Source organism: Marmota marmota, unplaced genomic scaffold, assembly GCF_001458135.2.
Source record: "Marmota marmota marmota unplaced genomic scaffold, marMar, whole genome shotgun sequence".
NCBI classification, from domain to species: Eukaryota; Metazoa; Chordata; class Mammalia; order Rodentia; family Sciuridae; genus Marmota; species Marmota marmota.
Window position 1 is genome coordinate 41,818,162 of NW_026000005.1, and position 12,838 is coordinate 41,830,999.

The following is a 12,838-nucleotide window of genomic DNA, read 5'->3' on the forward strand; positions in this document are numbered from 1 at the left end:
TGTATGAAATATGATATGTCAAGAGCTATGTAATGTTTTGAACAACTAATAAAAAAATTTTGTTTTTAAAATAAGTGACGAATTAATGATATGAAATATGATCTTTTTAAAAAAACTTCATAGAGATGCAAAATCCTTATAAAGCTTCAATTTTCTACCTCTGGTCTCAGGACCCCTTTTATTCTTAAAATTATTGAAAACCCCAAAATACTCTCCTTTAAATTAAACTCCTTTATGTGAGTTTAATTTAACAATATTTATCATAATAGCAATTAAAATTGAGAATTGAAAAATTACCTATTCATTAAAAAACAATAAAACTATTATATGTTAGCATAAATAACATCTTCCCATTAAAAATGAGTATTTTCTGAAACTGTAGCAAATGTTGGGCAGATTGAGGTGTTTTATATTTGGGAAATTGTAATGCCTCTTCCTTGTTTTTAATGAATAACTCATTAGAATATAGGTTTTCATATCTGCTTTGGATTCAATCTATTATAATGTAGCTTTGGTTAAATATATAAAAAAAATCTGGCCACATAAATGTATGGATTTGAAAAGAGAGGAATATTTAAATTCCTTTTTTTTAAAAAAAACACAGTTATGTATACTCTTCTTTAATATATTTCCAGAGCTTGATGAATAGTAGTTTCTTAAAAGTTAGTTGCAAAATTAGCTTCATTTTAATAAACTCATCATTCTTTGTTACATTAAAATCTCCTAGACTATCTTGAATCGTAAAGTGCAATTTTTACCTATTATGATTTATAACATCATGTATAGAAAATATCAATTCACTAAGTCATGCAGATATCCATTTGTTGACCTGTTTCATTATAAAAAAAAAAGTCAATACACCACATTCACTAAATCACTAATGATCTCATAGAAAGACTTTATCAGGATTCTGTCAAACTCACTCAGATAGATGCAAGTTTTTTGAAACTTTCATATTTGTTTGGATCCTTAAGTTTATTATTGCCAATATATACATCAGGTATCTTCCCTGAACCACCTTCATCCATTTTCAAGAAAATACCTGTCAAATACCCAAGTCCGGGGGCAATGTGCATAGTCATGGTACAGGCCTGTGTCACTGATAAAGTGACATCAGCCTTACCCATTGCTTTTGACTTTCAGTGTATTTGTGAAGACAGTGAAAGATGCACCTTGCTTTGTACTCTCATAAGGATAGTTTTGACCTCATTCCCTGATCTCCAGTGGATCTTAGGGACCCTAGAATATTTATCATAATTGGGAAAAGCATAGCCATTACTAGAGATCAGAGTGAAGTCCCTGCTGTGGAGGACTCCATCACAGAATCTGAGCTTAGTTTTCTCCCCATCCACACCTACCTCAGTTTATGTCTGTAACAGTTGATTCAAGGCAGCCACGTAAGGGTGATGGCCATTGAAACAGAACATGATAGTGAGTGAGGACCATAAAATGTATAATAACTAGCAACACTTTCTCTCAAGATTTTTGCTCATTAACAAAGTACCTATGATATGACAAGGAAATGTCATTACTGAAATGGCCAGTTTTTATCAAAGTTTATTAGAAGGAAATAGTTTTTAACAAGTTGAGTGATGTACAGAATTTAAACTTTATACTTCCTTGTTCTTCTTTTGTTATTTAGAAGCAAAACATAACCTTTCTAAATAGTTCAAATGACTTTTTTTGACTTGTTTTCCTAAGGGATGCCCCGTTGTATGTCTGTTCATTCTACTTTTATGCCATAGCACATAATGGAATTTCTGTCACTATGGTAATATGCACTTGATCCTGAAACAAATCATGATATTTCTTTTAACTTTTATATCTTGACTCATCAATTTGCTCTCTGTAGTGATTTTCAAGATAATTATCATATTTGACTTGTTAAACAGATAAAATACCACATCATATACACATATAAAGTCATTTTTTAATGTGAAGTATTTGTTGAAAATAAAAGCACATTTGTATATTCAGCTAAAGGGATAATGATTCTATGGGTGTTTTAGAAATTATATGTTACTATAAATGAGGCTTTCAAATAATCACATTATTAATGCTTCACTATACTATGCTGCCCTGTTAGAGGCCAGCCGTGTATTATAGCATCTTGGGCATCCGTCTATGAAGCAGTGTGATTTACATTCTCTACAAAAGAATATGGGTGACAATGACCATGCTAGCTCTTTAGATCACAAGAAGGAATATAAATGGGTATCCCCACAACTTGACATGTGTGATTCTCTTTGTCTTCTGTATGGGACATCTCCTGTAACTCCGTATCCATTGGTGGATCACAAGCTACCCACCATGTTGCCCCCTACGCAAATTGCACAAGCAACAGCAGCCTGAACTTCTAAAATGTTATCTATAGAGTCTTCAAAGGAAGTTTTTACTTTTGTAATGAGAAGAACAGGTGCCTTCTAGTTCATAATTAATCTCTTAGTGGAATGAATGTTTCTTAGGATAGAAAAGCTCTATATTACATTTCTTTCTAGGTATAAATCTCTTGTTCCCAAGAATTACCAATTACTCTGGTATCAGTCATGGTTTTATCGGACCCTTCAAGGTTATGGAAGTGTCTGGAAGACTCTGGAAGACATTCAAGGTTATGCAAGTGTCTGCTGCTTCCTCAGAGGAAAACTGGAGAATCCTGAAGGGGGGTGGAAGAGAGAGAGAAAGAAAAAGAGAGAAAATTAATATATGTATGTGCACTCCTAGGATAGATTCTTGCATCCTGATGGTTTCCTTTCCTTTCTAAGTGATCATGAAATGATCACAGTAATTATCAGATTAGTTTTATCTTTTCATCACCATAGTTACAATACCCAGGCCTATCACCTACTCAGGAATCTATAAAAATATGTAATATTGAAAAAAGTATAATTGCATAGAAGTTCTAAAAGAAACTGCTACATTAACATTAATGAAAACTTAAAAACCAGTACAAAGTTGATATTTAATTGTTAAATTTAGTATCAAAACAATGCCATTGCATTTGAAAACTATCTGTAGATTAGATTGTTCAATCTTTAGAGAATTGCTGTATGAGCATGATTACTGTGTAGATATCGTATCAGTTGTGAATTATGGGGGCTCTTTACAGTTCAATAATTACACAGAAAAATTATAAAAATCCATTCAAAGTATACAGGAAAAATTACATTTACTGTGGGGCATGAGGGCATCTTACTCTGTTTGCTATGATGTGTGGTAAAAGCTTTGAAACAAAGTGTTTGGAACCCATGAAAGTTTAAATGTAATCATGGGAAGCCTGGCCCTTGTTCTCAGGTGCCAGTTTATCTCAAATAACATATGGGTTGTTTCAAAAAATGCCTTCCCCAGAAATTGGAGCTTGTATAAGAACACTTGGTATTTTGGGGAGCAGGGAAAAGGTTGCTCTCTTAGTCCCATGTAATCCCCACATCATTCAGTAGACTCAGCAGAAAGTCTGAATTGGTGGATCATCATTATCTGTCTTTGCTTGTACACCAAAAAATATGGATGGTTTTAAAACAATGTAGAGAAAAGATATGCCTCATCAAAATTTGACTGATTTCATCCTTTGGCGATAGAAGAAAGTATATCTTCTTTCTTTTTTCTTTTGTGAAAATGCACTAATCTCTTCACAGCTGTGAAGATCCAGTTGTCGAGAACACACAAGTGTGCCTTTGCCTTCTGAGAGCAAAGAGAACACTGGTACTCCAAAGGAGAGCAGTGACACCTTGGAGGTCATCCTTTAGTGATGACCAGGGACATAATCAAGGGGAAGATGAGAAATGGTGATCTTAAAAAACAGTAATGAAAAGCAATGGGAGGTTGCATGCACTAAGAGTAAAAAGAAAGTTGTAATAAGAAACACAGTCCAGTGACTCCTTACTTAATTAAAAAAAAAAAAAATGATGAGCCACGACTGATTTGGAAGTACCTCACGGTCCGTCATCTCTTGATAATTGTTTACTCCAAGGAGCTAGAGTGTGAGTCGCCATCCCTCCCCTTGTCTTCCATCCTTCCTTTTCCTCCCTCCCTGTCTCCCTCTCTTCATCTCCTTTTGAATCTACTTCATCTTTCTTGTTCTCTGTCTACTCTTCAGGCAAATTGCATAAGCAACAACAGCCCACACTTCTGAAATGTTATCCATAGAGTCTTCAAAGGAAGTTTCTTCTTTTGCAATAAAAACAGGTGCCTGCTACTTCAAAATTAATCTCTTAGTGGAATGAATGTTTCTTGGGGTAGAAAAGCTCTATTTTACATTTCTTTCTAGGTATAGAGCTCTTGTTTTTGGACTGCAAAAAAGCCTTGGCATTTTTTTTTTTTTAAATCAGGATGAAAACAGAGTATTTTGGTGATGTAATACTTGCTCTTTAAGTCTAAGTGATTTCTGTATCACTAAAGGTAAGAAGTGAGTTGGACAATTTAACTTTAATATCACAGGCCTAGAGATGTGTAAGAGGCTTGATTACAGGTAGAATCTACTTTAGGATTTCCAGGACTGTCATGTACAATTAATTTGGTTAAAGAAACCTCAGTCAGAGCAACTTCATAAAGATTCATGTCATCAACCCAGGCACATAAATACCATGATAAATTCAGAATGCCTTTATGTTACAGCATTTGAAAGTGACAGAAGAGCCAAAATGAGAGAGATAAAAATTTTTTAAATGTCCCTACTGCACGAAAGCTTTAAGCATCAACATTATAGTGCATGTGCCTATATACAAATTTGTGCATGATTGTGCATAATTTGTGCATAATTGATGGGAATCACCTCAATGTCCCTCTGCAGGTGGAGTCATAGCCCGCATGGGTTTGAACATTCCACCACCAGGTGACCTGACCCCAGAGCTAGCCCTACAGGTGACTAGCTAGGGGTTTTCATTGCTACAAGTAACTGGTGGCTATTGGTTTCTATTATAGACCTAAGTGGGGCTTGATGAACCTTCACAGAACCCAGACTGAACCCGAAGAGTCAAAACAAGGCCTTTACAGGTCAAGATGAAATCAAAATTTTGCCTGGATTTTGGAAAGGCTCAGTTTGCACATTGGAGATATCAGTATCCACATTTGAAAGAGTCTGATTAAGTCAGGAAACCTCCACAGGAGCAGTTTATCCTTAGTTAGGTACATTTGGTGACGTGAAAGGCCGTCCATTTGTCAATCTCTTTTCTTCAGATCATACCTTTAGCATAAACTTGGAAAGAGCCTTATAGTAAATAAATATTTGTCATCCTTTCCTAAGAAAAACATTGAGTTTTTTCACTTCTTGGGACTGAGTGTGTGAACCCAGGAATGAATACATGGACAAATTGTCTCATTATGAAAACTCATCAACCAGGTTTCTGATGGATGATTCACCTGTTATTTTATATAATAAAAGATGGTACCCTAAGGTGTGCAAGGATTTATGCCTTCTATTAAATGGGGTTAATTTATAAGTTATGGTGATATTTTATCTATGTCATCATAGGATACACCGGTTTAATTCTCTCTGAAGCAGGAATTCAATGGTATTTTGAGGAATGTGTGGGCAGATATTTCATCACCATAACAAAACTAAGAAAGGATTTTCTGAAATGGATCTTAGAGGGTGACATCCTCTTGAATGAGGGCCACCAACTTAATAAGCTGGGGACCTAGGCCTGGATTTCAGGTTTTATATTCTGTGTTACCTGATCTCCTCTACTTGCTTTTAGAAGTAGCATTGATAAAAAGGTAAATTTGGGTATGTTTGGTGACAGAAAAATGCATAATAATTGACACTTACTATATGGTTCCTACCAGCAAAAATGCTCAAAACCTTATCAAGTAGTTTAAACCCTGTTATGTGCTAAGGCAACTCACAAGAGAGAGAAAAGCAAGATCACTGTGCACTTTACACAGGAAGTGCACCTTGAAGTGGGTTTTGGGCACCTGTGAGGTTTGGCTCTATAAATGTCTGTGGATGAGAACAGCTTGAGGTGAAGGACGGAAGCAGATCAATGTGGATCCCGAGGGGACCCGGGATGTCTGTGTTCTTGGGAGCAGGGAGCTATGGAAAAGAGGGTGGATGGTACTTGTGAAAATTAGATGATTTTAAATTTCTTACAATATTAAGTATGGAGTCATAGAAAAAATTTTTGAACAAGGTAGGTGTGCTGAAAGTCATCTATGAAATGTGGCATTGTGTCCTCGTTACTTGTGAGCAGAGAGATCCTGGGAACCAGCAAGGAGGTTTCTAGGACATGAGATAAATACAGGAGCTATTGCAAAGAAAAAGACAAACTGTCACAGAGCTTACTTTACAGAGAAAGGAAAAGAAAACTGATGATAAGTATTAGAAAACTATTAGAAGATTTGTTCAGAAAAATGGAGGTGGCACTCCTGCGAAACATGGGTAAATCACTAGGGGGATTCAGACATTGAGAGGAAGCTTTATCTTGGTTTTCCTGGTGAGCATGTGTGTATAATGCCTGGTGTGCAGAATACTGAGATCCAAGACCAAGCAAGAGCGCAGGGAGAGGACAGAGCTACCGGAGTCTGTACCCGACTCGAGAAAGAAAAGACTGGATAGGAAGCCACAGGAGTGCTCTTCTAAAGGGAAAGTGCAGAACAAGGACGTGAAGCAGGAGACAATGAAAGGAGAGAGGTGAAGTGATGAGGGTTATAGACAGAAAGGGGAAGAGAAGAGAAGTATAGTACATGTGTGTGTGTACACGTGAGTCTGTTTAGCAGAGGTGAGGAGCGACGTTCCTCTTGTATATGCCGGGTATTTTTCTCTGAACTTTCCAAGTCATTTTGTTCCATCTTTTTATCTACCATCAACTTGACTCTTCCCCATTACTCTGGGTGATAAAATATTCCACCTATCACTATTTGCTTAGAATAATATATATGCAATAAAATGAATGCATTCTGAAATACGTTTGATTTCTGGATAGGTTGGAAAATAAATCCATGGATCCAGAATCCTTCCTACTTCATATTCTGCCACACAAAACATCATGGAGTTCTTAGAGGATCATTATAAAATGTAAACAAAATAGAAATATGTTAAATAAAAACTTTAACTCATCATAGGAAATATGATGAATGTAGTCNAATTTATCTACCTTGTTTTATGTAAATTTCTTTTTAAATGTTTTGTCCACAATATTGCACAGATGTTATCAATGAATTTGTACATATCTTTCAGCTCTTATCTTATTATACTGTAATATTTGTGGAAGTTTACTTTTATTTTTATTTAGCTTGGAGCATGATTGTAAGATACTGTGAATATTGATGTCCTTATAAATATTCATATACCAACTCATTTGCATTGAACACGGCACCTAGTGGTTCTTCTTTCTTAGGCTGTGGAGACAAATTGACCAGATAATCTAGATATTTACCGAAAGCTGTAGATTAATAAGGCAACCTCCAAATAAATGACTTTTCTTTCCTATACCAACAATATCAGAAATGTTTTCAGAAAGGGAATGTAAGTGTTCATGCATGGTAAATGAGATCTCTATTATCACTTTGAGAACAGAGGCAAAAAATAAAAGCATAAACTAAAACATCATTTAATTCTTAAAGTACAATATGTTGCTCTGAAGTTCATTTGAGTGTGTGGTTATGAATGAGGAATTCAGTATGGGGGAAGCCACTCACATAAATGTCCTATGTGTAACTCACTCAATAGGAATTCAACACATTGACTTGATTTGTAAGGCGTGATCACTGTCGCTGTGAAGTGCTATAGGTGGGATAATGTCACCCTGGAGTGGGTTCTCCCTGCTTCCCAGGTTCAACCATGAAACTCTTCTGAAACAGTAAATGATGAAACTAATGATGACACCTCCTTGGGAACTGTCCAGTACTGATTAGCAAATTACATATTCATCCATTATTTTAAATGTCTGCTATTTGAAAAGCATAACTACACAGATTAATTGCATTTCTATAATGAGAGGCATGGCGCTTCTTAGAATTTTGTCTGCCTTAAATATGCACAGTATTTTATTTGTGAATATATGAGGTACCTACAAACCCAAGTGCTTCTCTTAAGGGTGTCTCAAGTGGCATTTGGAACTTCTTGTGTCTTAAATAGTTCAATGCCTTTATAACTAAATGTAGCCATCTTAAACACTTCTTTGTTTTTTATTTTTTATTTTGCTTTGTTTTGGTACCCCGGCTGGAACCCAGGGGTGCTTAACCACTGAGCTACATCCTAGCTTTTTATTTATTTTTTATTAGTTTTATTTAGAGACAGGGTCTTGCTAAGTTGCTGAGGCTGGGTTTGAACTTGCAATCCTCCTGCCTCAGCCTCCCAAGTCACTGGGATCACAGGAGTGTGACACCATGCCTATCTCTTAAACACTTTGAATATAAAGGAAGTCGAAAAGATAAGACAATAAATAAATAATAACACAATCTCACTAAGATAAACTGTTTAATCCCCAAAATGCTGTGTTTACTAATATCTGAAATTTAAAAATATTAGATATAGAGTTTTAGCTAATTGGTGGAAAATTGCATTAATACAATCCATTTTCCAGGTATTCAATTGCTGCTATTACATTATTACCCTCAGAAGCCCAGTGGAGGTGGATTTGGGCAGAGAACGTATCTCAGAAGTGTTCTGTGTGTTGTGTTTTGTTTTGCCTTTTCGTAATTGACTGTACAGTTGTTTCATCTAAGACCCTTCCGCTCTCCATGCAAGCAGGTTCCGAGAGCAACCTTCCAAAACAGAGGCAAGCACCTGTTTATGCCTCTGCATTATCAACTCTTTGCTCACCTAATAGGAAGTTCTTCATTCTTCAAAATACACCAAGGGAAAACCTCACACCCTTTTTACATGCTGTTAGATTCTTTATCTATGGAAACTTCTTCTGACACCCAGATCACCAGAGATGGGCCATCAGGGCTATGAATGAGAAAAGTGCCTTCCGGGCTTCTCTGTGGCCAAGCAACAATGGTAAAACCTTGCTCTGAATTAACCAAAGTCAACCAACATGCATGAAAGGTCCCCTTTCACTTAATCCCAGTCCCTCAGCCCTAGTCTTGATTCAGTTGTCTTAAGTGGCAGTGAGGCTGACATGGCCCTGTGCTCAGGAATGTGAAGCAAGGACAAAAGATGTCCAAATGCTTTTTCTGAGAGCAAATGCTCAAATTTTATTCAGGCTTGTGGAGCACATAGCATTATTAAAGACGAAATCATCCTGGTCAGTAATAAAGCAGTTTTCTAACACTAGGATCCCTCATAGTTCTTAAAATCCAGAATTCCTAATAGGACCTATGTAGAATTCTTCCTAGGAATCATTGGAAAACAATGTGATCTATTAAAAAAGAAATGGAAGCAGTCAACAAACCCCAAACCATTCTGGGAGGGCCAGTCTACGAGGAATCTGGCCTTAGGAAGACCTCATTCATGGAGTAGTGTTTGCATCCTATCTCTTTTCAGTGCTTTGTGCTCTCTGAGAAGTGTTACAGGTGGCATTAGGTAGAACTGCTAAGCATTGTGCTGGGAGCCATTAGCCAAGTAGGTATGACAATTTCCTTGCCAGCGTACCCCATGTTGCAGTGACATTGAATGTAGGTGACCTTGCTCAAGGACCAAGGCGGATTAGGGTGTTCCCGGTTTAGGTTCCAGGTTTAAGGTTTAAGATTATTCCTGCTGGGAATAGGGCGTATCCTGCTGCCTGAGTTCCCCTTGAGTTCTCACGGGATTCAGACAGTATATTTTGGGAGACAGAAGCCCAGTGGAGGTGGATTTGGGCAGAGAACGTGGATTTCCCCAGAACGTGATTGTAGACGGCTGGTGTGAGTTCGGGAATAAAGAGTTGCTGTTTGAATCTACAAGCTGTGTGGTGGCTCGTGATTGTGTGCCCAGCCAGACTGCGGCATTTGTGCCCAGCCAGACTGCGGCAGCATTGCTCCAGCAGAAATGAGCAGAAGTGGCCAAAAGTGACTGACCCCAACCCTCGGCTGCCTGATAGAACTGATAGGACCAACCATTTCCAGAGAGTCTAAGGCCACTGAAGACAGGATGGCCCGCCATCTCAGTGGGCGGGAAACAAGGGGAAGGTAACGTTGATCCACTTGTTTTAGCATCAGGTAACAAGCACAGGCATGAGATCGGTGGAAATATAAAATATTTTCTGACTGGGATTTCAAAATAGGTAAGATAAAATAGGAAGCTAGGGAAAGAAGTGTGATTTTCAAGCATTCAGGCTTTGTTCTACAACACATTATTCTGTGAAACCCGGAGAGATGAAAATCAGATTTTCTTCCTTCATACCTCATTCTTGAGCAAATAAACTAGGCAGGGACAATTGAGGACATTGTCTTGGAATTTTAATGCAATGCAACCACTTGTTTTGACATTTGCCATTACACAAATCTTTGGGAATTAAACTGAATTTCTCTGCCTTAAAAAGTTAATCTCTTCCTTGTAAAAATAACAAGTAAAAAAGTTGACTGCTGAACTTGGAGCACCTGTCACGTTCTCCTTTGTTTTCCTCTGTAATAGAGGAGAAAGCCATGTGCTCCAAAGAAAGAGCCGGGAGTGCTTTAGAGACAGCAGCTGATGTGCATGCATTTCATCATCCCTGGCTGAGAACGAGCCCCCTATCTTCAGGGATCCCACTGGGGTCAGCACTATTATCTACAGTCCTCCTGCAGCAGGTGGTGGGGCAGGGCATGCAAAACCAAGCCCTCCTTCAAGAATGGAGCTGCCAGGATGGGTCTCCATGCCAAAGGGCAGCTCTGCCAGGAAAGATGCTCCAGAGGTCTGTTTGCACTCATTTTTTCTGGGAAGGAAGGAGATGTGGGCACACCCACCACCATGCACAGTCTCACCCTCGCCACACACACACACACACACACACACTCACACTCACGCACTCATGAACACACACACTTCACAAATGGCCCAAAGGTTTGACTGGAACTTCAACTTCTTCCTGAGGCTTGTTTATCATTTAAGCTGGGTGACCTCTGAGGGTCTTTGATATGGGGGAGAGGAATAAGACCATCTGCTGTTTTGTTTGGAAACACATTTCAAAGTCTGGCAGACCCACATCTCTCTAGAAATCCATGCAGAAAGCCTCAGCCTCTGGACTCATGATCTCTGTGCTGTGGGTCCCTGAACCATTATGCCTATGTCCTCACACCCAGGACAGGCCTCACCCAGCTCCTGCCCTTTCATACTCCAAGGCTATTATTCAGGTTAGTAGCCCAGGTCCTTTTGATTGCAGCCCTCTAGTCCCTCCATGCTCCTAATATCACACTTCTGGGGGGTGTCCAGAGCATAATGAGAGCTTCCAGGGTGCCCATAGGGCCCAGTGGCTCTCTGTTCCCACAGGGTCCATAGCTGTCTGCACACCTGCATCTGGCTGGCACTCCTGGATGCTGGAAGAGCACGCTGGGGTGACCCTCCATAGCTTAGTTTGTGTCCAGAGAGTATTTCTAGACCTGTCTGCATGTTAAAAATTGTTTTCTAGGTACTTTTGAAAAAGGACCCCATGGGGTCATGAGATCAGTACGCTCAGAGGTGAAGGTGAAGGGCTTAGGATTCCTTGGCAAGGACTGTGCCCAGTCCCAAGGACGTGCCCAGCACGTGTGATGAGCCAGTGGTCCTTTGCTGACTGACTCATTCTCTCCCTCTGTAAATGTCCCCTGAAAAACTTTCTTCTCCCACAGTCTGATCTTTTCCCTGTTCTTCATTCCTTTTAATGCCTCCAGAGCAGGGATGTTTTGACTTTCCCATAGCCCCTGAAATGCTTTGCCTTACAGCATGGAAGACTCCTTACTCTCTCTTAAGGTCTCTGCAAGTTTTTGGCTTCAGCTTTCTGGATTGTGAGGGTATTTGCACATAAAACATGTGCAAGCCTTCTGGAGGAAGGCTTCAGACAGGGAGACCAAACAGAGCAATATTCCAGGGTGTGAAATGAGGATGCAGAGAAGAAATTCAACCTCAGCCACTCAGTGCCCAGAATCAACCCCACACAATGTCACTTTAAAGACTTTGGCCTCATTTAATATTTCCTTCAATTACATCAGGTAGAAAAACTGAATGAAACCAAAGAGCGATATGGAAAAATCTCCATACCTTCATCTCAATTCTGCTGAAAACTTAAACCTCCTCTGCAGAAATTAAGTTTTAAAAAAATACAAAACCTAAAGGCAGAGAAAAGCTCCAACCACATTTCCTCTGTAGAAGTCTTGGGCAAGAGGTGACCCGTTCGGCCAAAGCTGTGTGTCATGGAGCTCGGCTCCTGCCAAGTAAGCCTAGGACATGTTTTGTGGGGCTTTCTAACCGACCAGTTGGGTACATTTTTACTTATGTCTCAACTAGAAAAGTGCTCAGGTTCTGTGCTGGACACAAAGGAACAGTGTTGAGAGGTGAAAGACCCCAGGAAATGTGGACGGAGGACACACAAGACCAGCTTTGTACTTGCTTGATTCCCCTTGGGGGTCACCTGACATGTATTTCCAAGTATGGAAAAATCCAAGAGGGTACTTGGAAGCCCCCATTCAGTTCACAACACAGGGGCAGTATGTTGTCAAAGAACTATTTATCTGCACCAAATTCAATTTGTGAAGTGTTATATTAACAGATTATGTATAAAAACGATGTTTATTTGTTATAATGAGGATATTTATTGAAGAATGGATCTGTGAAATGAAATGTAGAATAAATTTATATTGCAAATGAGAATGTCAGTGGCTAAATTGATATATTGCCATGTATTATGGCATCATTACCTTAAAATAATGCAAGTATTACAAAAAAACCCACCACATTATCTTACACATGGTCTCTAAAATCCTATTTGATTGATTTATAAAATCTGAAGTTTTCCTTTTTGTGAAG

General features: G+C 38.7%; 1 protein-coding gene across 1 annotated transcript in view; it reads left to right on the forward strand.

Annotated features, from left to right (window-relative positions):
• Window positions 1-12,838, forward strand: part of Nyap2 (neuronal tyrosine-phosphorylated phosphoinositide-3-kinase adaptor 2) — a 245,637-nt gene that overhangs the window by 197,399 nt on the left and 35,400 nt on the right. Inside the window, exon 7 of the mRNA XM_015481011.2 lies at window positions 11,466-11,581. Coding sequence (XP_015336497.1) covers window positions 11,466-11,581 — 116 coding nt within the window. The remainder of the gene's footprint in view (window positions 1-11,465; window positions 11,582-12,838) is intronic.